Source organism: Parasteatoda tepidariorum, chromosome 10 (assembly GCF_043381705.1).
Source record: "Parasteatoda tepidariorum isolate YZ-2023 chromosome 10, CAS_Ptep_4.0, whole genome shotgun sequence".
Taxonomy (NCBI): domain Eukaryota; kingdom Metazoa; phylum Arthropoda; class Arachnida; order Araneae; family Theridiidae; genus Parasteatoda; species Parasteatoda tepidariorum.
In genome coordinates, this window is record NC_092213.1 from 26,203,766 (window position 1) to 26,231,028 (window position 27,263).

Consider the following 27,263-nt stretch of genomic DNA (forward strand, 5'->3'; position numbering starts at 1 on the left):
TAAGAAAGTACAAGTCCATTTTATTAGATTTTTTTTCCATTCATAGAATGCTTTAGTAATTTTTTTCTAAATTTTTATCATTTATTTATTTAAATATTTTTCCTTGATTAAATTTCTTTCCACCAAAGTCACCAGACCATTGAAGATATTCAGTAACCATTTTTTTAGTTTCTGGAAGAGATGGATCCAATTTCTTCCAGCTGTAAGATTCATAATCTATTTGCCAATCATCAGAAAGCTGTAATAAACACAGAAATGCTTGTAGCAAAATTTACTAGCAATTCAAATTAATCTAAAGAATGATCTGGCACTAAAAATCTTTAAATACTATACAATCTACGAAATTTAGCTGCATTAATTCAGATTAAAATATGCAATTAATAATATACTAACTACACATATAATAAAAGTTAGAAATAAATTAATGTTTGCCAAACATTATGAATTAAAAAATTAAAATATTAGGACTGCATGTTAAGATTTTGGTGTGTCTATGCATCATCACTAACTATGTATCGTCAATGTTTCGCTACATTAATGTGTTACATTTGGTATTGTGTGATTCTGATTTCTTGTACTGCTTGATTACAGCAATTATATTCTTTTAACTCAATCTTCAACTCCAACTCAATCCTCAATTAGCTTACAAAAAATGCTATAAATTAGTCTGTCAAAAAAAAAAGAATTTTTTTAAATCAATAAATCCTATCAGTGACAACACTAGAATAAAAAAAAAAAAATAGAACTTGCACATAAGTGGAGGGCACGTGCCAAAAATTAGCCTGCCATTTAATAAGTAATTATAAAATTAAAATGCACATTGAGCCAGCACTTATAGAAATCTACAAAAAAAAATAAAATGGAAAAAAAAACTTAGCTGCTGGATTGAGAAAGATTTAAAACTTATAAACAGCAAACATCAAAAATCATGCAATTTCAGATTCCCTCTCATCTTAAATTTAATTCATTGCTACCAATATTTGCCATTAAAAAAAAATTGTTAAAAAGTAAAACAAATCTTTGAATAAAAATAACAATTCAAACTTAATTAGTTGCACTTTTTAAATAAACATTGCATTTCTTATAAAGTTTAAAGACTGGCGATTTTACAAAATAGCGGTTGAAAACTATAATGGGTTTAATTGATCGCAAAAAATCAAGAGAACTTACACAATTAACAGAAAGTGAGTTCCCTTAACTAAGATATTCATATTTTAACCCCTTCTTTCTTGCTCATCAGAATGATGAGGGGGGTGACGCTTTGCTTTTCACAAGTAACATATCAAAGAATTTTTTTTATTCTAATGTCAGAATGATGGTCATTCTCAATTTATACACCAGGTGGCAGTACTAAACTATTAGATCCTACTATAAGCCTTAGACCCTTTTTTAATAATAAAATGATTTCATAATTAGGAATATGAATTTATGGAACAAGAAATACAATGAATTTAGAATAAACTGAAAACTTTGCATTTTATTTATAAATTGATGTCTTGTGCTTACTTTGAACGCAAGTTCATGTCCTCGCCAAACCCAGATACCAGAAATAGTGCTCTTGTGGTCTTCTCCAAAAAGAATAACACTACCAAAGGCATTCTTCCTCATTTTATCTAATCGTTGGAACATACCTAAATTGACAAAAAAAAATTTATAAAAGGGAATTTTTTTCTGCTGTATTTATAAATTATTGACTTTTAAACTAAACAGATCTTATAATATAATCATAACTAACCTATTTTTTACATTAAAGTCTAAAGATAGCTTAAAATACTAATTATGAATACTAAGTTTTACTTTACAAATAAATAGCAAAGGGAAACATTCAAACATCTTTAGATAAGTTCTAGGATTGTATACAAGTATGGCCATACAACAGAAACTGCTTTTCGAAGAACTTTGGAAACAACTGCTTCAGAGACAAACTATATCCGAATATTAATTGTTTAATGTTACAAAAGTTTATATTTAACTTTTAGTTTAGTCAATGAAGCAAAACTTCATTGAAAGATAGTCCACAAACTCCTTGGGGATTCGTCAACTTTTAACTGGAGGAAGGTGGCAAAAAACATTAATTCCAAGATGAATAAATAAAATTTTGAAACTAGTAAAAATAAGGATGAAAATCAGAAGTAGGTTGACCAAAATTGGTTTAGTGGAACAGATCCACACAGCATTTAATGAACTATGTAAAACTGATTGATGAAACATGTGAGCACCAGAGTTCAAAAAATTCTTCTAAGTACTTTTTAACAACTCAAGATACAATGCTGCAAAAGTATAAATAAGTCATCAAAACATTTTTAAAAAAATGATTTAGCTCTCATTTTCCAAGTGAATATGAATGTTTAATAGAAATAACTTCAGACTACACTTTGAAATCTACCTTTCAGGACCTAGGTTGATACTTATTCCCCCTTTGCAAGTTAAACCAGAAATTTATAAATACGCCAATTCAATCAAATTGTGTGTACCTATAAACTTAAATTTAAAAAAAAACTCAATGGCACTAACAGCCTACCAAGAGCTAAGATGTACGGCGCTCATCCCCGTTTCCTTAACTTTGAAATAAAGGATGCAGGAACAGTGTACATTTGAACAGTTTATCCAATTTATAAAAATGTTCAACTTTTTCCAGTAATAAATTGCAAAAAATTTAGAGTTATCTTTTGATATACACGTTGCCTCTGCTTTAGAATTATCAATATTTTTCTATTTAAAATAGAAAAATATTTTTTCTATTGTTTGTTTTCTTTTAACTTGGCAATGTAAATCAACAAGATACATTTCTAAGAACTAGTGAACACAAAATTAATGTATTAAAGAGTTGCCAATTAATACACATACCAGAAATTAGATTGCAGCTCATGAACACCAAGCTCAGTTCTTGAGGATACAAATATTCAGCATACCAAATTGAAAAGTTCTCAGCATCAAACTTATCCCAGAAATATTTTACAGACACACTTTCAGCTTCATTACTGTACACTCGTTTGAACTCATCCATATTGAAAGTTCTGGAAAATAGAAATGCCAACACTGATTACAAGATCAGTCTCAAAATTTGGAACAAAACTAATGTTACAGAGAGAAGAAATAGCTATACAAATATTTTCACTTTCTAGATATATTTTCTTCTACCAAAGTAAAAATAAATAATGTTAAAGCAAATAAAATGGTAAATTTAACAATATAGTTAATTTTTATAGGTTATATTAATTATTTTTTCAATTACATACTATTTAACAATAAAATTGATACTATTACACTAAAAATTTCTATTACATAATAACTAGATGCTAAAAGTTAATTTCAATATTAAAATAAATATCTAGATTTCTATATTATACAGTGCCTCCTGTAACTAAGGTTATTTAGGTAGATTCTTTTTCATTGCTCTCTATACCAAAAAATAAGCGATCACCGCATTTTTTAAGTTTCTAAATAGTGTCTTTATGATATTAGTTAATTATCAAGAATCAAAGGAGTGTTTAACAACTATATCAAGATGCATTTATAAATTTCAATGGACTCATGAAAACATTGATAAGAATTAATATTCCTCTAGGTTTTACATACTTTGCTACAGAAGCAAAACATTCCTTTGTAAAGAGGTTAGTAAATAAAGAAATTAACAAAGTCGCACACATTAGTCTAACTATGATAATTTATTTCTTCATTACAACAAGCATAAACTAGCCTATCTATTACAACAAAGAATTCAAATAAACAAGTAAGAGCCATGTTCTAAGCAATGCTTCTGATTGAAATTCTCTTTACTTACTCTGCAGTGAAAATAGAAAAACGCAAGCGTCTCCTGGTTGATTTCGAGAAAAGTGCTTTGACAATATTTTATTTCTTTTGCTCATGCTATGAACTGATAAAACAAAGTTTAATTTCAGAAAAAATCTTGTGCAAAAAATCTCATTAAATTGTTAAATACATAAAAATCTCAATTTTTTTTAACAACTGTATTCTTTTACTACCCGATTTCCTTGTTCTGAGGAGGCTACCGTGATATCAAAATAAAAAATTATCAACAAAACAAATTAGATTCAAATGTATTCAAAATATTTGCAAGTGGCTCTTATTTAGAGAACAGAGAATTTGATGAATGCTAGAAGAGATTGACAATCTCATGCAGAGCTCGTTCTAGACAGGGTAAACAGGGCGCAGCACCTGTCAAAAGAATCAACCCTGTTGCCCCTGAAGTAAATTAGTGCCCTGATGTAATAGACTCCACACCCTTTTTTTCCTCAACCTTTCTTTATTTTTTCCCCTAACTCCACAATGGAGTTCTTAAACTTTTGTTATTTTCAACTCTTTTGATTTAGTTTGTCACTGCTGTCAATACATAGATTTATATGGGAAAGAAAAAATAGCCAGCACACCACCGTGTTGCACTTGTCTTTAAAAGTTTGCAGTTACTTTAATAATAATTATGATTTAATGATAGTGAATCATTTTAATTATTAAATCATAACTGCAGACACTTAAAAACATACTTTGTTATTTTAATAATATATGCATGCCTTTTAAATACATTACTAAGCTAATTAGGTCATTAACTCGATATACATGTTAATTTATTAATAAAAATTAGTAATTTATATGATTGCTTTGCTACTTTTTTTAGTAAAGTTTAAAAAAAAATCTTTTACCAATTTACAATGTTTTTTAATAGAACGTGTAAAGCCCATATAAAGAAATTATTACCTTTTTAGAATAATAATGCCCTTTTTTTAAGCTTTTGCACCCTGCCCTTTTTTCTGCCTAGAATGAGCTCTGATCTCATGTTACAGTCACATTGCACTAAAGACAATGGTATCAGTGATTTAATTTTAGAGTTAAAACAAAAGTTAATTTAGAAAAACTACATACATAAAAAAAACATCTCCTTTAAACTCATTCTTTATATAAATTAAATGCAAGCTTAAACAAATATAATTGTTTATTTAAAATAATTCCATATTCATAATTGGTAAATTTGTTTTTACACATATCAGTAGGGTTCATTTTTATTGGCACTATATTTTATAGACCAGTTTCTTGTGATGCCAACACAAACAGCATATCAACACCAAAAAAAGCGACAGTTCGATAACATTTCAAAGACAATGCAGGTAACTTCTAGTATGGATCATTTTACTGAGGAACACATAATAGCCTCTCCCAAGAGGTTTCACGTACTACTGCAAAAAATGGCAGTAATCTTCAAAAATGTCACATTGTTTAAGTTCTACTTTAAGTGATTTTCTCATACTTTGATGAAAACAAATTTGAAAAATCCATCTTAGCACACTGAATATGCAGGCATACATGCTTAAGGGAAGTGCAAACTATAGATTTGAAAGTTATATGGGTGTTCGGCAGCACTTTAAAAATACATTAACAAGTACAAATAGTCCCAAGTCTTTATAAAGGGGACTTTCAGTATTTAATTGCTTTTGCTACATTAAAAAAATTGACATGAAAACTGTCAAGAAACTTAAATATTACAGTAGAGATACAAAAAGATTTCTGAATTTAATTCAACGTAGCTCAAACATTAACTATTATGTAGACATAGAGTGTCCAGCAACGTTTTAGAAATGCATTTACATGAGATGAAATGCATTCTCAAGAGAATTGCTGAAAATTTAATATTCCTCTAGGTTTTACATACTTTACTATAAAAGTAGAACATGCCTTTGTAAAGAGGATATAATAAGAATTTTAAACTGATCAATTTATACAAGGAATTTTTTCATTTAAGATGATTCAAACACCTGCAAATTTTAAAAAGTTTTATAGAAATGTTCAGCAACATTTTAAAGAAGTATTCATAAATATGAATACTTCCACAAGAGAATTACTAAAAATTTAATATTCCTCAGGGTTTTACATACTTCGCTATAAAAGCAAAACATGCCTTTGTAAAGAGGACACTAATATTTTAAAAAATTTTTTAAAAAAATAGCAATTTCAATTAATAAAAAAAAATTTACATCTGCAACAATTATTTTGCACACTCAGCTTATGATTTTTTTATTCCAATATAAGATACTCAACTTTGGGCTTTGCATTTTATGAAATTGTTAGATAGATCATTTCACTTATCTTTAAACTAACCTACTAAATATGGCAATATTAATATGAAAAAGATCAATTCTAAAATGTTTTAAGATAATTCTCAGATAAAAATATTTAAAAACACAAAATTAGTGAAATTTTCTGCAGCATTAGAAAACTAGTAACAAACAAAATCAATTCTGGTTTGCTTAGCTTAATGTAAAAAGATAAGCTCTTGCTTAATTATAGAGATTGTTTAACTGCAAATTTCATTGTTTACACCCACAAAGCTAATGTGATTTATGGAGAATAGTGGTTTATTGAATTGTTTAAAACAGATCACGTACTGTATAAAATATAACCACTACCGAATTAACAGGAAGGAACTTTCAAAATAATAAGGGACATGCTGAATTCCATTTTAATGGAACGTAAATAATTGGGAACATTTACCACAGAAATATAATGTGTTAGAGAAATATGCTAACAAATTTTTCTTGGACGAAATGTTATTAAAAACCAAAATTTTCAAAAGTGGTATTCATAAATAATAGTAAATTCTTGTATATAGGTAGATTTTTTAATTTATTCTTACTTTTTTAAGGAAACAATGTGATTTGCGATGTCTTACTAGTTAAAATTGAACTGATTATAAAACAAAATAAAAAGCTTTCTGAATGCTGGAGTTACAATTCCTTAAATTTATTTTATTACTTAACTAGCACTTTAAGTTATGAAACCTAATCAACAATAAATATTCATTGTGACAAAAATCTGACCTTACTTTTTTACTTGGCAAAAACTAAATTTTTGCAGTAATGGTTCATAACAGTTATTAACAAGTGTGGAAAAAACTAAAAGGTTAAGAATTTAAACCAAGTAAAATAATTTTAAGTGTCAAAAACTTGAAAATAATTTATTTGTGTCTTTATGTGAACAGTACCTCAATTTTCTTTCCAACCATTACACATTATTCTGACACAGAACAATTTAGAAGCTAGTCATAAATTTTAACTAGATAGTAGAAACTATATACTTGAAAAGATACATGAGCATTAAAAAATAGTTCTCGGTATAAGAGCACAATAACTCGGTATAAGTGCTCAATAATTTTAATACAAATCACTTTACAAAAATATTAACACATATGTGGGATTGGGCAAAAGATCACATAACTGAGAGCCAATTCTATAATGAATAAGCAATGAAAAGTAGTTTTTTTTAAACAGGCTTTGAAGAAACAATACTTTAATGTAACAACTTCTTAAATTCCAAAATTACTAAATATTGAGAAAACTAAAAATAAAAGTTTTATCCATAAAAAATATATAAAAACTGTGAAATAACTATCTTGAAAATGAGAAAACTAAAAATAAAAGCTTTATCCATCCGTAAAAAATATATAAAAACTGTGAAATAACTATCTTGAAAATTATTTAAGTAACAAATATTTACCCTTTAGGGAACTGTTCAAAGGGATCTTTAGATTTTGGCTCAAGAGCTAAAGCCATTTCTGTTTCATCTGGTTCTTCAGCAACTGTTTCTTCTTTCTTAGGTTTCTGTTCTTTTTTCTTTTTTTCTTCTTTAGGCTTTTCTTCCTTAGGAGCTTGTTTACCATGACCTAATTCTTTTTGAACTTCAGCAAATTTCTTTGCTACAAGAAAATTATAATTTCTCAAGTCTCGATCGCTAATAATTTACATTTGAAACGACCCAAAAAGCAATTTTTTTTTTTTTAAAAAAGTAAATTTAGTGTTTCTTTTTAATAGAATATAGAACATTGATTATACCTTAAGACTTATCGTCTTGCTGTTTTAAACTTGAAATCTGATACTACTTATTAGGCATATAATTAGACTGAAATAATATTACTGAGCAAGCTTTGAAAAGATTAAATTAAGAAAAAAATATATTCTTTATCAAACAATATTTTTGTTAAGTTTTATAAGTTTTGGTAGCATAAACTATGAGTAGGGCAGCATAATGTACGGTAGTGCCATCTATGTTCTGTGAATGAAAATACCTTCAAAAATATTGGCAGGACTGGTGGGAAAGTCTCCCACTAGACAGAGAAGTGTTTCTGTCCCAAAAGAATTTTTTGAAATTTGCTTGAGACAAATGTGTCCCGTTAGGCGCGAAGGGGTTAATTTAGCTTTAAGTTAAAATTACCAAATAAAATAATTAACACTTCTAAATTACTACTCCTCACTAATAATTCTACCTTGACATACGCATTAACATTTAAAAATGTTTAACTTTTTCTTAAGTTTTCGAAAATTTCAAATACACATCTTTTAAAAAAGAGTTGTGCTCTTTTGTAGACTGTTTTCAATTTGAAAAGTAACAATTCATAAAGTGTTAGAAATTCAACATTACAAAACCAAATTTAAAACTAATATTTTCAATAGAAAAAAAATTTTTTTTTCTATAACTTAACTAAGATGATATAACTGTTAACAAGAAAATATAAACCTTACCATCAAACTGAGCCATTTTTTCACATAGAACTACTTCTCCCAATATCTTCTTAAATTCAGGCTGGTTAATGCATGTTCTAAACCACCTAGTGACATTTCCATAAGGTTGTCTGAAAGAAGGTTCAAGGACCTGAAATATAATATTTCTATTGAAATAAATTGTCTCACTTTAAAAAAAATCATTTTAAGACAAATTTAAAAAAAGAAACTTACTAGCTGGTACAAGGACAGCAAATTACAGGTGAGACTGATATCTGCTTGAGTGATTGACTCCCCAACCAAGTAAGTATGATGCAATAGATGATCATTTAGAATTTTAAGAGCTCTTTTAATATCTTCCTTAGCTTTATCTGTTGTCTAAATTATAGGGAAAAAAAAATTCCTATTAGATAATTATAAAACCTAAGAAAAAGGTCTTGAAAATAAAACCAAAAAGTATAGTTCTGAAAACATGAATAACTGCAAGATTATTAGAATTAATATAAGCTTTGAAAATTAGTGATGGTCCATCATAAAGCAATTTTAAATTAGCTTAAATTTTAGAGGAATGTACTTAAAACTGCAGATTTTAGGAGTGTTTTATCAGAGCAGTAACTCTTTTTTAGACCAGGATGAGCAAAGAAATTTTAATCCTTGGTTATCTTAATCCTTTCATTAGAAAAACTCTTAGCTAAAACAGCACTGCAATGCACTGTTTTTTTTTTTAAATCTCAATAAGAATGGTTTTAAATTATTAAAACGAAGTGAAGGGTTTGGAAATATTTCACATACATATTGCAATACAAAACATAATACAATGTTATATTACACTTGATTATCTTTTTTTTTGTTTTTTCATTTGCATAAAGTATGAGAAAAGATTCCTTTCAGAAAAAGATCTCAAAATGCAATGTAAGTGAGAAGAGGAATAAGTTGATAATTATTGTATGGTATAACATTCATGATTGATGAAATTTAAAATTTCATCTTCAATCCTAATTAGCTCAAATAGGTTTGGTAATCAACACCAATTCTCTAAGTGCTTCTATAGATATACATACAGCTTTAAGTAGCCTGTAATGAAATTTATAGGATCTAGAATAATACAATGAAACCTCTGTTAAGTGAACACTCTTGGGGGCAAAAAAAATTGTCAGTTTATGGGAAGGGTACCCTAACGGCGAAGTTTAAGCCCGTAAATTGCTTTTAGAATATTTTCAATGATATAGAAATAATTAAATAATTTACAATAACTATCTCCAAGGATATTATTTTAACTTTAAAAATACTATTTTCTTTACAAAAATTAATTAAAAAGTTTGATATAAATACATAATTTTAGATGTAGCTACAGATAAAATACACAGTTTACACTCCGTAACACACAACTAAAATATTAAAATAAGAAATAATTTTAAATTATACAAAAGTAAATAAAACACCTGTTTGTTAAACTGCATTATTCCTAAACATGGGAAAACCCAGGTACATGCAGAAGGCAAGATTTCATGGTCCCCAAAATCAATCCACATTCTGATAAGAGCTTGATCAAGAACATTCTTTCCTTTGAGTTGATCATTACTCACTAAAATTACACAAGTTTTATTAGAAATGCAACAAATATCCTAATTTTGAATAAAATTTTATAAAGTTTACATACAGTCTATATAGACATACAAGCTATAAATATTACTGCTACATATTTCAACAGTTTTAGAAATAGCTATCACTTTTTGATTATTCTTTATTTAAAAACTAATCTTTAAGTTTATCAAAAAATTAGGAATGCAATCATGAAAGACAAGAGTTAACTTTACTAATACAATAAGTGAAAAGAACCAATTAACGGATCCTAATCAATATTATTAGGGGACTGTCTAGGTTTTTCTGAGCAGTACCTTTGTGAAAATTTAGGCATAATTTGTGAAAATTAAAAATATTAAAATCAGCACAAAAATATTTATAGTTTCCTATGGAATACAAAAATAAAATATTAAGAAAAACTATTTTGTGAAACTACCGTTTTTCCTAAAGTTGAATTTGAGAAGGTACCGCTAAACGGTAGTAAATTTGGCCTGAACAGACCCCTGATTATTCACAAACTAAAGAATAATAATTTTTACATTATAAAAAGTGCAGATTTTTAATTCGTAATGAAAAAAACAAACATTTATCAATTTTATTTATATATTAATATTTTAAATTAGGCTAGTTTTCAGGCAACAATAGATTTAAATTCACATTTTATTTAATCTCAAAATAGCTTTTTTTTCATTCTTGTATTTTAATTAATGATTTACACAAATATAAATTGAAATAAAATGTAATTAGACATTCTATAATGGTTAGAATAAAAAGATTTAATAACATAATTTATAATGGTTAAAAATTTAAAAAGATATTTACCTGAATACCTTAAAAATTCATTAAACTTTACTATTTATTAAAATAACAAAATGTTCTAGAAAACAAAGGGCTATGGAATTTTTTAAAGTTTACTGAATTTAATTACTGTAAAACATAATCTAACCAATCATACTTTGTAAAGAAACTATTCATGTGAAAATTAATGAGAATAAGTAGAGCAGAAAAATGTAAAACCTAGAAATCTCAAATAAATAAAAAACAGGCGCCTTTTTAAAAACAAGGACACCTTCAGCTTTGAAGGGCACCTATTTTGCCGTATATTATCTCTAAGCTAGTGCCCATAAAAATGGAGTTAAAAATACAAATTATAAGAAATAATATTTCATACTAACTCAGCCTAAAAATAATTTGCAGTAGTTATAGTAATCTTCATGGGTTCAGCCACTATACTTAAAATAAAAAGGTGGCAATTTTACAAAATAGGAGAATGCATCATCCATCTCTGAAAAAGCGTAGGCAAAGTTGTCACCTCTTTAAAAAAACTTTTAAGGAGAGCACTAGAATCTAAGCTAGTATATAACTTCTTATTTTTTTGGGATTTAAGGCTAGCAAATGTCAAGTTGAAGTTGAAATGGAGAACTAGTTTTTTACAAAGCATTAAAGCTAATAATAAAAAAAACTTTGTACCTCTTATGGTTGCTCACAAACCAATAGATGGAAGGCAAGCCGTAAGAAAAGGTAGGCAAGTCTAGTACCAATAATGTATCTCTCATGGTTACTTGTACACTAATGTAGATATACAAGTCGAAAGAAGAGAATTTCAAAAGTAAAATTCCAGTTGTATATATATAGTAAGATTTTTTTAAGTAATATACAATTAAAAGAAAATTAAGAATTTTTAATTGCAATCTGTTAAATTTCAAAATTTTCTTCAAATACAATAAATTTATTATAGACAAAAATTAAAACCTTTTTTATAAAAAAATTAATCAAATTTAAATTTTTAAAAAAAACTAATGTTGATTAAAAAAAGTAATTCAATAAATATGCAGTCATTAATAAATCTGAAAATGCATACTTCATTTAAAACTTTACTTAAAATACTTTCGTCATTAAAAAAAATTTACAAATAAAAAAAATAAATAGTCAAATAAAAAAAATTGTACAATATATTTAAGAATTAAAGATTCTTAAAAAGAAAAATATAGAGTAGTTTTAAGTTGAACTACTGAAAAACTATACTCTGTTCAGTAGAAGGCAGAAGCCTCAATGTATCAGATTTCCTTTCATATTAACAAATCAGTCAGATTAGTGTTGCCGAAACATTGGCGCCAATCAGTGTAATTTCACGCCAAGTGTTTGTAGGCTAAGACTATTTTTACAATTAAATTTTGATGAACCAAGTATAAATTAATTTTTAACAATTAAGGGATTAGAAATCAGTTGTTTGGTTTACAAAAAGCATATAAATAAATTACAAGTTTCTATCAATAATAATAAAAAAAATTAATTAGAAAGCAAGGCACAGGAAAACCTACCATAATGTGCAATGGCATTACTTTCTGATAAATATTGTTTATTTGGAGTCTCTAAGGCAGGAACCTTTAACATAAAATATGAAATTCTCAATCACATGAAAGAGCATAATTAAGAACATATCATGAAACTTATAAACTTAAAACCTATTTAAAATTGTGACTTTAATAAAGAGAATACCATACATTTCATTAACAGAATCACTTAAACATTATCATACATTAAAAAAGAAAGTGAGAGATAAGTTGTTTCAAAATCTGAAACAAATAAGAACCACGAAAAGACAAACCCCCAAAAAATTAAACTTGATCCTAGATTAAGCTGTTTCTAAAACTTAAGGATAAAATCGGATACCAAACCAGCTAAAAATATTAATACAATCCACATAATCAATTAAAAAAAATTCTAAAAAATAGTTTATAAATATTTTCTTTGTATCAAGGGTACCAAATTAAAAATAAAAACATAAACATGCAATATTAATTCTTGATTGCATCAGACACATTCTAAATGCAGGGATCTGTCTAGGTTTTTCTGTAAGGTACCTAATTTGTGAAAATTTAGACATAATTCGTGAAAAATTAAAAATTTTATTAAAAAATCAATACAAAAACGTAGATTTATAAACTAAATATATAGATTTATCGTTCTTTAAGGGATACAAAAATAAAATTTTAAGAAAAAGCATTTTGTGAAACTACCGTTTTTCCTAAAGTTGAATTTGTGAAGGTACCGCTAAACTGTAGTAAATTCGGCCTGGACAGACCCCTGAAATGTCTTCATGGAAAATATTTTATTCAATAACATTTTAACTTACGAAATCAATAAAACAATCTAAACATTTACATCAGAATTAATATCAAGTTAATGTTAATACTAAATGATATACACGATTAACTTTTGATTACTTAAGAAAATAAATTCATATTCATTAATATATAACGGTAAGGGGTTTTTTAATTAGTTTCATAGCTGCAGAAAAAAGAAAGGATTATTCCCTCCAAGTGAAACTTGAAAAATCTATTAGGTCTTTCTGGGTTGAGCCTACAGTGTCATAGAATATTTTGATCATACAAACTCAAGATGCTAGGAGAGATGACGAAATTTTAGAACTTTTAAAATTTTTTAACTAAAATTGTTTTGCAAAATTATTGGTAAAAAACTAATCAAATTAAACATAATAAAAATTTATTTTCATTTTTGTCACTTGCTAACTATAAAAAACTATTGCAGCTATGTTAACACAAATAGCTTTATATGGCAATTTGTTTAAAAGTTTAAATTCCTTCAGTTCATAAAGGGAACCTTTAATTTTGTAAACAATTACTATCTCAATATATTTTAAATTTTAGTATTTTTAACATATATAGTAGTTTATTTTTTATCAAAGGAAAAATTAGTACCCAAAGCTTTTAAGAATAAACTTACCTAAATATGCAAATGATATGGGGAAATATTGAACTACTCAAGAGTTTTTCTGCTCCAATGGATCCAAAAATTTAATCAGTCAAATTACTACTTGCATATCTTAGAAAATATAAATTATTGATTCACATACAAACTTAATTTGAAACTGTGCAATTTAGCTATAACAAATAAAATTTAGTGTTTTTTGAAACAGCAGTCAGTATAACAAATACGGTGCACTCTTTTTTAAGATATTGACAAACAAGGATCAACATTTAAACTGCATTTAATAAATTCAGTATTGGCATACTTAGCAAAATATAGGATAAAAGTTATTGCTTTATGTTGCAAACTTTCCTTTTTCACCTAAATCTAAAAGAAATCTATTTCTTGACATAGTAATAAAATGATTGTTGACGTCTAGTTTCTTCCATGGATAGCAATAAGCAAAACACAGATATTCTTTACAATAAGAACATCCAAATGAAAGGCAACAAAAATTATGTAATAACTAAACGTTATTTAATTTAATAACATTTCTAGACATTTCATTTGGCTAATAAAAAAAGGTTAAAAAATGAAGAAAGAATTCACAGCATTTTGTTCCCTTAACTTTAGAACACAGTTCAGAAAACAAATATTCAGAGATACATACAAAAACTCACTGTCGTAAAATTTTTGTGACGTTGTCAACAAAGTACTTGAACAGATAACAACGTAAAACAAATTGGATTATTTAAATATAAATTTTATTTGGAGCAGCATACCTTTCCATTGGGAAATTTCTTTAAAAATTCGGCGGACTTGTTAGTTTCTCCGAAAAGAAAGTCTTCACACACATTTACAGCACAGCCACTGTATTGTGCAGCGATAAGAATTTTCTGTGCACGGAAGTTGTTTGGATACGTATACAGAATCTGAAATAATATAATATTAATACAAAACAGTTTGTAAAGACAACGTATGACAAAAATTAGTCATTTGAAAAAATAAACAGGCATGGATTAAATGGATTTTTGGAATGTAAACTTACAGATGCCATTGCTAAACGTCAAACAGCGAAACTGGAAGCGAAAGAGACCGGGAAAGGGTAGGTGGAGAGGGGAGGTTGTTTAAAACAACAGTTGCCATTAAGAAAAAAAAATCAAGAAATATATTTATTTATTTATTTTTAATTAATAACCTACTAAAGAGCCATTATCACTTAATACAAAAAATTCATGAATGCGAATAAAAGCCTGATTGGAGAACTATATTTAATATACGCAAAAAAATTCTACTGATGAGTATATTGGAGTTTTGGGGACCATTCTCACTGCTTGTAATTTCTCTATAAACGCGTACGAATATTTAAAAAAAACTACATTCAAAAGGAACTGTATGTGTGTATAAATCATGTTCCCGTACTATTGCCTTTGTCAGATATTAATTTTAATTATTACGGTTATTTAAGTAAACTATTTTGCTTTTAAATTGTTCATGTAGTCGAGGTATCTCTTTAGATGTTCTCTTTCGGACGCTTCATAAGGGTCTCGTAACAATCGTAAAGTATCATAATATATTCATGATACCATGACTGTGAACAGAATGTTTGTACTTAAGCCACCATGGATCATTTTTATTTTAGCTACGTCGACAGAAATCATCCATGTCTATTCTGTAACTTCTATGGGAGGGGGCGTGATGGAAATCTTGCAATGGACGAAGTCTGCTATATTAGTTCGAAACACATGTCATAAGTACTGTTCGGTTTTGAAAAGAATTTCTTCAGACCTAATGTCAGGGGCAGCCAGATGTTACAGTAACAAAAGAGAGCACATTTCTAATGGGGTAAATTGGAGGATTGAGTCTCACAGTGGACTGATCGTTAAGACATGGTTCCCAGCAGATCACCGAAGTCAAGCATCACTGGCTACGGTCAGTGTGCGGGTGGGTGACCACTTGGATCAGCCTGCATAGGGACCGGGGATGTGCGGTATTGGTCCTCGTTAAACTGTTCTATCGTAAAGTGCTCGACTTCGCGTGCAGGTCGTCGGGCTACCGAAGCGGGGGTGCCATCCCCTCTGCAGAGGATCAAAATTGTGATGGCATGTCTTCGGATGATCCTCAGGGATGTTTCCCAGACCGTTGCCAATAGCCCATTTCGCAGCTCTAGTGCGACGTAAATGAACAACAACAGCAACAAGGAGGATTGAAGCAGTCAATATTGACCACAAAGCACGGATTTTTACGCCAGATCAAGAAAAGGATCAATACAAAACTATTCACCCCACATCCCTAGCTGAACTGACTTATCCTCGTAACCATAATACCCATCACCGCACGAGACTTCTGAAGAAGCTCTCCTGAAAGCCGCTCAATACTGCCCTTCGAAATGTCTCAATGATGCTTTTATGGCGGGGAAAAAAAGATACACTAAAATGGGGTAACTTTGGAACTCTTTTTATTTTTTATTTATTTATTTTTTGAAATCTTGTTTCAATTGCAATATAAAGCTCCAAATACACTTTTGAAATATTTTATTGCATAATTTATCATAATTTGCATATTTTATCGAATTTCCTGAAAAGATCTGAACTGAATATAAAACCACTGCTATAAGACAAAAATGCAAATATTGTACATCAAATACGTAAGCGTACACGCATGTGTAGGCGGAGCCATTGAAGAAACAGACTTTATAAGTGCGCATAAGTTAAGACGCATTTCGTTCGTGTGGCGTAACTACCACTACGATCATTAAACATCAAGTCACTAGTATATAAAACATGGTAACTTGATTCAATCTTGAGGTACCTTTTGATAGATGAAGGTTAGCATTATTTAAACATATTTCCCCAAATTGGTGACCAACGGACGTGATATGATCTCGACCACTTCGATGGATGGTTCACATTGAACAGTTGGCTTGCCATTTGTGACTGCATCACCGTCCTCCTCGCACTGTTGCTTCTCAGTCTCATTTACACATGTAAGGTTTCTGCACACACTCGACTGCTAATAGCAACACAGGAGAGATCACACACACAACATAATCTTAATACAGCTCTCATGGTTAAAGCTCAAAACCCGGTGACCTTAATCCAGCTCTCCCGGTCTTTCACAAATACAGCAAACTAGTGATATCCATTCATCGAATTCTATCCCTGATAAAATTCTGGTGGGGGAATATTGTGGCGTAACTACCACTACAATTATTAAACATCAATTCACTAGTATGTAAAACAAGCTAACTTGATTCAATCTTGAGGTACCTTTTAATAGATGAAGGTTGGCATTGTCTAAAAATTCTTTCCCCACAGTTCGCTAACACACCTCATCGAATATCTTGGTGTTATTTTGAAGCAATAGGTTAAATTCAAATTTTAACAGTAAAAATGAATAACCTCCAACGTTTAGATGATGAAATGAGGTGACGAATTGTGGGGAGGCTAGAAGCAGGCAAATCTCAGGTCCATATTTGGAGAGAGTTTAATTTAACGCCCAACGTCGTGCGTAACTTATGGAAACAGTTCCAGGATACCGAATCCATCGAGAGGAATTCTCGGCAAGGTCGTCCAAGAGATCGTCGGAAGATCGCCATTTATAGCGAGGCGTAACAGAGGGGCTACAACTTGGGTGAAGCCACAGAAATCAGCGCATCAAGGGTGACTGTTTCCAAACTACTTTATGAGAGAGGGTTGTTTGCAATAAGTCCTGCTGTTTGCGTCCCACTCACTTCTATGAACAGGAGAGTCAGTTCAGCATGGTTCAAAGAGCATAGAGATTTGAGTATGGATCAATGCGTGAACGTTCTCGTCACTTATGAGTCCCAGTTCAGCGTGAACACGCATTCTCGCCGTATATTTATATGGAGTGAACCAGGAACCCGCTACCTACCCTCCAATATTCGCGCAATCGACCATTATAGCAGATCAGGTTTAATGATCTGAAAGACATCATGTAGTACATGATGCCAGTACACCTCTCCATATAGGGATGAGATATAAGGATAAGGGCTTGGAGCCCTATGTTTCGCTTTTTTAGGGGAGCAGTTGGCTCTGAGTTCATTTAATAGAAGATAATGTAGGGCCACTTACAGCGCTTCTGGTTGACGAATTTCTAGAGATTCAGGATATTCGCTGAATGGATTGGCCAGCCAAATCTCCAGAGCACAACCCTATAAAATTTGTCTGTCACGCTCTGGGAAGGGCAATTGCAACTCGCTGCCCCTCTCCGAGAACCATCCAGGGAATTAAACCAGTGTTGCTGAACGAGTGGGACCAATTGCTGCAGGAAATGATAAACTGCCTCATTTCAAGTATGAAATCACGCAGCAAGGACTGTATATCTGTAAGAGGGCACCATACCCACTATTAACCCATTTTTTTTGTTTATTCTGCAACCGCTGTTTCATACCTTCCGACTCCAATGAGTGCTAAGCCCGATCATGAACGTGTATAACAATTGTTGAATGGTTATTTGTTTTGTATTGTGTCAATGTATGTAGGTCTCAAATTTCATTAAAATAGGTCCAGTAGTTCTAGAGATAATCGACCAAGTCTGCAAATTCTCTTAATTTCTTACACCAGTGAATTTTACAGTATATATCCGAATAACTCTTTTTTAATTTGGAAAGTAAAACTTCTTTCTAAATAGTAAGGAAACTTTTTTTCCTTTAAGAAAAGTAAAAAAATAAAAATTGTTTCGGTGTCTTATGAAAATGTCAAAAATGTCACCATCTGGGTAACTTTGGGACATCTAACTTAACACCTTGAATTCAACTGAAACATTATTCCAGCACATAATAAACTTTCTTAATATCGAAACTGGCACAAAATGTTTGAAATTTCTCTAAAAATTTTCAAAATGTTAATTTAAAAAAAAAATTATAATTGAGAAAAATAAAAATCATAGTAAAAGTACTAATTTTTATAATTTTGAGTTATATTTTTAATTTTACAGCTAGAATATTATTATTTTTTTTATCTCTATTGTTATTATCCAGGAATTCTATTTTTATTAATTAAATTGCTATTATTTGAAATTAGTGTCAAGCAAATCATTAGAAATTTCATTTGAAAGTGGGATCATTTTTTTACTTGATTTTTCATGTACTAGACAAAATCAGGTGTTCGACGATGTCCAATATATTGTCGAAATCAGCAAAAAAAGTGAAAAATACGAAGAAAAAAAAACTTGCTTTTGCAGTCTCATTGATGTCTGTAAGCATCCTATTAGCATACAGTTTACAGAAATACTGAACAAATACTGAAATACAACTGTATGAAATACAACGTTAAATCGGTATTGTGACGTCGAAACAACCATTGCCCACATCAGTTTATCTTCACAATCATAATTATTGACTTCATTATTGATCAACATCTAACCGAAAATTGTCACTAAATCACAACCCAAAGTACAATATTGTTGGTTATCATGGCGTATAAAATAAACTAAAAGGTAGGGTTTTAATTCATACGTCATGATAATACATGATTTCTTAAAAATACGTTCAATCATACTAGAAATCTGAATGTTAGCTTGATTTTTCGATAATAATACCGTAAATATGTACTTCAGATGAGATTTGACAAAATTCCTCGCAGGCAGAAGAAAAAAAATCAAATGTACATTTTTGTAGATCAGTAAATAAAAGTTATCACAACAACGACAGCTGTTTTAGAACTTAATACTGCCTCTAAAACTGATAGAAAGGGTAAAATCCTAGAACAGCCCACCTCTTGACGACGTTTTGAAATCTCGCCATGTTGGCGATTGTTACTGGGATTAGCGTTTCATTTTGATTATTAAAAAAAAGAAGAAAAAATTTAATTATCACAAATTTATTGAAATATTTTACAATAGAATAAAAAATAACTTACATTTACTCCGACAAACATCGCCTGCGCAACCACATTCAATCCACGCTTTCAGCATCTCCATTCAAAACCATCCACCGTATCCTTTCACTCAATCAAACTCATTTATTCTTCACTTTTAGGGCATTCATACGTTTTCAGAATTAAATTTTGATTTATAAGCCATTCAAATAATGACGATGATTCTAACTGTGAGACATCAGAAGCATAAATGGCGAAAAAAAACCCATTTTACCTCTTTTCTAACGAAATGCTTTCGAAGGTATACATATGAAATAACCAATCAGGTTTAAGAATTTTGATGGTGTTATCGGACGTTCAAAATAATCTTCCTGAAATATCTTCCTGAAACCTAGCTTGGCGAGATTTCAGAACTTGCTTGGCGAGATTTTAAAAAAATCGCCACCGGGTGGACTATTCTAAAAAAAAAAATAAAAAAAAAAAATAGTGCGTGGAGTCCCTCCGCGCGGAAGAAGTTAAACTTCGCAACCTGCGACGTTAATTGCAGAAAAATCAGCAGTCGTAGAAGGATCACTAGTTCTATTCAACGACTCTTTTTCCTGCTCCGCTCGCTTCCTTGCTCTGTAATCACGGTAATATTGTGCATTTTTCCCACGTGGAGCTCTTGAACCAGTGGAAGTGCTTGTGGTTGCCTCATCGTCTCGCCCTGGAAAATGTATTTGCATTAATAATGTATGTGAATGCGTCATAATGTAATTTCAAAAGAGAAAACCTAACAATCAATTGATATTCACAAGAGACGTACCTTGACATAACCTTAAATCCGTCGCATTGTCCGTGGGATTGTTTTCACTCTTTTTTTACAATTGTTATGCACTAAATTTGAAAATAAAAAATACTACCCCATTAAATTATATGTGTATCAAAACAAACTAAAAAAATATTTATAGAAAAACAATAATTTAATGACTTTTATTATTTTTATGCTAGTGAGAACCAAAACAATATGGAAATGAATGAGGGAAAACTGGATCCTACCACGTGATTTCCCGGCCAATAAAAATGCAGCGTTAAACGTTTAACGCAACCTTGTTGAAAGTCGCATAAGAAGTTTCAAAAAAATATCGATCATACTCCAATCTGGTGTTAAATGGATCCCAGCGATTAACTCCAGAAAACGAGAATGATCCAAAATAGCCTCACTTGTCACAAAATAACTCAGTTTCCCGATATGTTTAATTCAGAGAAAATAGATTTTGTTGCTTCTTAATTAGCATATTTAATATCAATCCATCGAAACATTGAGATTGGTATTAATAGATGGAAATCTAATCATTAGATCAAAAGTTATTAAGACGTTCGGTTTTTCTATTTTTTGTATTGTACAAATGAAGCGGTCAATGTTAAGAGGGAGTATGTTACAAATCTGAACTTAGGAGAAAAGCCAGAAGAAAAAGAGAGAGAGAGAAAGAAAGAAAGAAAAGAAACAGTGTCAACTGTGGAAAGATTGTTTTAATTGCTTCCAAATTGTTGGATTTTCTTCTTTCGACATTCTAGAAAATAACTCCGTATTTGATAATCGGTGATAGATATTCCAAACCAAACAAAAAAACTTATTTTCGAAAAAATGTTACTTTCCCCTTTTAACATTGATTGCTTCAACTATAAGCTTAAAACGCAAATTATCAATTACAACTTGTTTTTTTTCCTTAATAATTGAAAAATATTGTTTTGTAGATATTCCATTAAAGGCAGCTGGCATACGAATAAATAAAATGTCGTGCATGAGTGATTTGGTCTTATTTTTCAATAACATTTCCGAAATAAAATACAATAAATAGCATAATTTTCAAAAATACGAATGTACTACAAGTATTAGTCTTCGAAATTATAGGAAGTATGACAGCACATAATGGACGATTGATTATCTTATTCCTAGTGGTATCTGTAAGTAAGATTTTATCTTATCGTATTCAAATATTTTTTGTCTGAAAGACAAAATGTGATACTATTATAAAACTAATAAATGTGGACAATGATCAGCCAAAAATCTTAGCAATTTATAATTCTACTCTTATGGGAAATTTATTTAGCAAAGCATACATATACATTAACAATTGTTTTTAACCTATAGAAATTTAATCATAATTTTATTCAGTATAAAATAGATTTAAAAAAAACTTATTACAGCTATGTTTTTCTAGTGCATTGAAATGGAAAAAAAAATTCAGACATGTTTAAGAAAAAACGTAGGTAGCTGCACAATCAAAAGACCGTAGAATTTTCGGCCCAGCGGAAAGTTTAGTGCAAAAATTATGCTCTACATGTTTTTCTTTTTAGATCTGTCACAAATAAAATTATCTCCTTATTATTCTACTTGAAAATTCAGTTTTAAATTTTCTTTTTTAAATCTCTGGTTCAGTTGATTTGTTTTTTAATGGAAAATGTTCGAAATTTCGGTTGTGACAAATTTTGCTTTCACCATTTAGTAAACAATTGTAATTTGTATAGGCACCAAGCACAGAGTTCTAGATTAAATTTAAGCACTCCATAGGTCAAAAAGCTACTGACTGAAAGATCAATGTGGCGGTATAAATAATACTCAGAGCTATCGGAAAACAACGGAAATTTATTTTATTATCAAATACAGACCTTCTGTAGAGATTAGAGATTGCATAAATTGTGTTTTTTTTTAAATTTCTTTTGTCGAAAATCTTATCACCTACTTTTTGAATGCGATCGACATAGTTGCATAAATGTAGTTAACACTTCCAACTACCTTAAGCATTTCGGCAGTTTCAATTTAAAATTATTTTTTCATTTATTAATATTTTTAAATTTGTCTTATAGGTCTTAATTTGCATAAAGGCGGGGGAAGAAAATGACAAGATGGACGTTGGAGAATATCAACCACTAACTCCTACTAAACGAGAAAAGAAAATGTGTGAAGACAAGGCTGAAGAAAAAGGAAAAACCATAAAAGATTGTTCAAAGGTAAATAAATATTGAAGTGTGAGTTTGATGTCTACAAGTGACTTCATCGTAGGTAAATCGTATGATTTGTCGATTCTGAAGTCAATCAGATACGACGCACACGCGAGACGCCGCTAACAGATATCCAATTAAATCTGATTTAAATCACTTCTACTCGAGTTGTAAATACTCAATTACGTGTGTTTCGACACGAATTTTATACATAACTAGGGGCTGAGAGCCCTGTTTGCTGACGCTCAACAACCCCCGATAATTGCTTCACAATAATGTTTTGTTTCTTGGCATAAGACAACTTTAATTAAGTAACTAAAAATAAATGTACTAAATAGAACACTTGCGCCGCCACTTCCCACATCCAAATATTTCCCTTATGATATTATTAAAATCTTTTTTTATTTTTATTTCCAATGAGCTGCACAATCGGTCTTCCTGATGAGCAGACCTAGTGCGTTCTCCAGAAGTGGTATCCACTCTTTCAGGACCACCACAATGGGTGAGATACCGTTGGCCATGTTAATTTGGACGTCTAGTTTTTGCCACACTAGATGGCAGCACCGAGACCCTATTTAGATGCTAAAGTGCACTAGGAATTTAATTTTTATTAAATTCAATAGTGGACAAAATATTTAATAAGTGGTGATTTAAATAGTGGACAAAAATCATTTTTCTAAGCAATCATTTTTTGAATTAACATTTTAAATTAAAAGTGTATTGTTGTAACAAATTTGGGGAGTTCACAACTTTAATTTAATATTTTTGCTTACCAAATGAACTTAAATATTTAAAATACAATTTTAGCATTCATGACTTTGTGCATGGAACTAAAAGTTAAGTTCCAAATCATTTAACGAAGCTCTTAAACCGTAACTCATAATAGTGTGTACACATTAATGTAATTTGAACCTAAAAATAATAATTGTGAAATGGTTAATAAGATCAGACACAGATTTAAATAACTTAATGTAAATTGTAGAGTATCTGCCACTACAAAAATATAATTTCAATTCACTAGTATATATGGCATGTCGATAACACACTCCCCACATTAAAGAGTTGACTTGCGATCTTGTCCTCCTCACGTTGCTGCTTCTCAGTCTCGATCAAATCCCGTCCGGGTCACCAATGTGGAGAGCGTGTTATCGACTATGTCAACCTTTACTCGCCCATCAGAATTAAATGGATGTGATGTGAACATGCCTACCTTGACAGAAATGCGTTCACATACAATGTACAACATTTACACTCGACTGCTAAAGGCAACACACAAAGCGACCACGACCGTGAACTTAATACAGCTCTCACGCTCAGCATTTAAAAAGTACGGTGATCTTAATACAGCTCTCTCGGTTTCTCACAAAACAGCAATGAATCAACTAGTGGTATCCGTTCATCGAAGAATATCACAGATATAATTCTTATGGGGGAGTACTGTAGTGTATCTGCCACTAAAGGCATGTTAACTTGATTCTATAGAAAGTACCTTTTACTAGATGAAGGTTGACATAGTCGATAACATACTCCCCACAAACTTTTCAAATGTAACGTAGAATTACGTTATTCTGGTAATAATAATTTTTAAAAGAACAATCCTATTAAACTTTTAGTTTAGAAAACAAACAAAATCAAAAAAGTAATAATAACACTACCTAATAACCTTTAAATTACGGACGCAAAATTATTTATAGGAAAATAATAACTTTATGATTTATATCAATTTTATGCTGATAACAGCCAAACTGATATGAAAATTAATGTGGAAAAACTGGGTCCTACAACCTCATTTTCCGATTTTGACCGGGTTCAGGGTGTTTTGCCTAAGTCAAAGTATGCTCAAAGTTGTCAAAAATATGCCCAAACCATCTGAAACAAAAAAATTTGATGACTCGGGATATATTAGGCTGTTAGTGTGCTATAATTTGGTTAAGCAAAAATCTCTATAAATTATTTTCTCTTTTTCTGTCACCATTGGCAGCGTCTGAGAACAACGCATTTCTTTATGATACATTTGTTGAGGCCTATGTAAATGTTTTTCATTTTGAGTAGGTGTGTAGACAGTCTATGTGATACATTAACAACAATATGTTTTTTATCTATGCATTTCTTATGTGGTATTAATTTGAGGTACTTATTATGTCGTTGTTGGATGGATAACTGTTGCGTTGTATGATGGGAATCAAATCATCCTCTTCGAATTCTGGAGCATTTAGAATGCCAAGCGATGTTAATCTTTGTTCTTTGTTCCGAAAGACAACTTTGTTTTTGATGGAGGATGTTAATTTTTCTTTGTCTGTCTGGTTATGAAATTTAATCTCAATCAGATTTTTATTGGTAAAGACTTTTTTGACGATTGGTTTGACTATGGCCTCGTTGATTATCTCAAAGATGTTGGCTGGGTTATTGTAGTCATCTGTTCTGATTATTATTGGGTCTGGTGGACTAGGAGAATTGACAGCCTCGGCACATGTTTGTTGTTTTTCAGGATGTTTCATATCGTGAATCTGAGCTGTGAGGTCGATGATCTGATCCTCGATTCTTTGTAGCTGATTGGAGTGATCTTCAACTTTACGGTCTGTATGACAGGATAATGTTTTTATATTTTCGATTGCCTCCTTGCATTCTCTAAGATCTTCTGTGATGGCCAGTCGGGGAAAGTGCAGTTTGTCACTTTGCCAATTAGATGGTACAGTAGTGTGATGGATATCGGCATGATGAACTTCTATGCCTTCACTTTCATGACAGGATGTTGAACCGATCGACTCGGTGTGTGAGTTGAGACTTGGATTGGACGGTCCAGTGGGAGAATTGCTTGTAGCATGTGCTTCAAATGATGATACTAGAGGATTGATCTGTGCAGAGTGATCGACAGGAAAATTCTTTTCGTGAAATGTAGTTGAATTGAAAAATTCAGTGTTAGAAAGTGTACAATAACTTGGCGTTCTGTCCATTGAGGGATATTGCAATAGATGTGAAGACTCGCTTGAGGCTGTTACATTAATCCGTGCAGAGCGTCTGATAGGCAATTCGGAGGCATTTTGAGATAATGAAGAGTGTTGATTGACCATTGGTTTTTGACGTTTGCGTGTACAATCACGATTAAGCAAAATGTCACTAGATAGGTGAGGCGAAGCATTTCTGTCACCTGAAATTTTTCCACTACTGGAGTTCATTGTGGAGTTCATACTAAGCAGGTACAATAGTAAGAGTGGCAATGGCGAGTCAATCCCGAATTATCTTTCTCTCGCCGACCTGAGCCAAAACCTCTCTTAAATATTGATCCAATAGGCCTGCATGAAATAGTTAAACCTCGTAACCATGGTCTCCACCCTTGCTCCAGCTGAATGGTGAGAGGAGTTCGATCCATAGATAGACTATATTCTACCTACTTCACTGCTTTATATGGAAATCTCATTTTCATATTCACACAAGTTATCTTTATCCTATTTTTAAATTAGCACAACTGTAGCTTATTTCTACTACCGGTGCTGCAGAACAGTGTGAAGTATGAATCATGCAAAATAGGAAGTACAATACACTTATTACACTGTAAATTTGAAGTGTAACAATGACGTTGTTCTACGTCATTGCTCATTGTTGTTCTACGCCACTCTCTCGCAATATGACGTTGAACAACCCAAACAATCGAGTGAAGGGGCACTTTATTCCAGGTTAATACCAAATCGAGAGATCGTATACGATTTAAAGAGCGTAATTTAAGTCTAATAACTTAAAACTGAATGAACTTAACAACTGTCATTTGTTAACTGTAATTTGCAATTCAGAATGAACTGGTGATAGTTTGTTGTTGTTTTCCTCGCTGATATTCATCAATACAAACAAAAATTCGCCATTAGAATATGTGAGTATATTTTATGTTGCGTAATAAGAATAATTATATTTTAATATTTTGAGAGCTGTATTAAATGATTTTATGGTATATAATTTCTGTCCTTTACTATTCTGTTAAGCCTAGTTCGAATTCTCCGTTCTTTGTGCAGCGCGTATGATTAATTTAAAGACCATTTTTATTTTAAGCATTAGTGTATATAAGCATTCCAAATTAATGATATTTTATATTGTATCGTAAAAATAGTTTCACTAACTATTATGAGTATTTTATCTTTCTGTTATTATAAATTCCAGTGCTCTTGAATAACAAAAATGGTGACGGCTACCTTGCACCAAGTAATGTGAAAGAACATCACTTTGATGTAAAGTATTTGCCACCATTTTTAGCGTTGAGATACACTAAAGTTGTTTGCAGTGGTGTTAATTGTTTAGAAGGGGTTTCCTTTTCTTTTTTATCACAAAATGGACAAAAGTGAAGTTAAAACACTCAAACAAGGTCTGCATATATTCACGTTGTTTTGTTTCTTACAAGAAAGTTGAATACGCAATTTTTTTTTCTTAGAAAATACATCATACTTGTTATGTTCAATGTTGGTATAAAGAAAATGATGAAAAGGACGAGCTTATGACACCAGATGGAACATTATGTTGTGATATTGGTGGAGCGATGCCAACAGGGGTAAGACCATATTTTTTTTAAAGAATTTCCCGGCAATTGTCAGAATTTAAGTTACACTGCATTAGGCGTCATATTTCATAATTTCCTTAGTTTCAAAAGCTA

The 27,263-nt window shown here is 30.6% G+C and overlaps 2 protein-coding genes across 2 annotated transcripts; one reads left to right on the forward strand and one right to left on the reverse strand.

Annotated features, from left to right (window-relative positions):
* Positions 1-14,989, reverse strand: LOC107441752 (elongation factor 1-gamma). The gene is made up of 10 exons (XM_016055116.3): positions 14,851-14,989; positions 14,585-14,734; positions 12,413-12,476; positions 9,950-10,092; positions 8,742-8,885; positions 8,529-8,658; positions 7,507-7,705; positions 2,848-3,017; positions 1,507-1,631; positions 1-238 (listed from the first exon to the last, which is right to left on the reverse strand). The coding sequence occupies exons 1-10, from the start codon at positions 14,857-14,859 to the stop codon at positions 86-88; spliced, it is 1,287 nt and encodes a 428-aa protein (XP_015910602.2). The 5' UTR covers positions 14,860-14,989; the 3' UTR covers positions 1-85.
* A 6,444-nt stretch (positions 14,990-21,433) lies between these two features.
* LOC107441748 (uncharacterized) lies at positions 21,434-27,201 on the forward strand. The gene is made up of 3 exons (XM_016055112.4): positions 21,434-21,589; positions 22,493-22,636; positions 27,045-27,201. The coding sequence occupies exons 1-3, from the start codon at positions 21,542-21,544 to the stop codon at positions 27,180-27,182; spliced, it is 330 nt and encodes a 109-aa protein (XP_015910598.2). The 5' UTR covers positions 21,434-21,541; the 3' UTR covers positions 27,183-27,201.
* Positions 27,202-27,263: the final 62 nt, after the last annotated feature.

What these genes read in the sequence shown, in the direction of transcription:
- LOC107441748 (XM_016055112.4), top strand. Translation starts at nt 21,542, where the DNA reads ATGACAGCACATAATGGACGATTGATTATCTTATTCCTAGTGGTATCT. An exon ending in TCTTATTCCTAGTGGTATCT is followed by an intron (nt 21,590 to 22,492) that starts GTAAGTAAGATT and finishes TTTGTCTTATAG; the next exon opens with GTCTTAATTTGCATAAAGGC. An exon ending in CCATAAAAGATTGTTCAAAG is followed by an intron (nt 22,637 to 27,044) that starts GTAAATAAATAT and finishes TTTTTTTCTTAG; the next exon opens with AAAATACATCATACTTGTTA.
- LOC107441752 (XM_016055116.3), bottom strand. An exon ending in AGAAATTTCCCAATGGAAAG is followed by an intron (nt 12,477 to 14,584) that starts GTATGCTGCTCC and finishes TTTATGTTAAAG; the next exon opens with GTTCCTGCCTTAGAGACTCC. An exon ending in GACATGAACTTGCGTTCAAA is followed by an intron (nt 239 to 1,506) that starts GTAAGCACAAGA and finishes TGTTTATTACAG; the next exon opens with CTTTCTGATGATTGGCAAAT.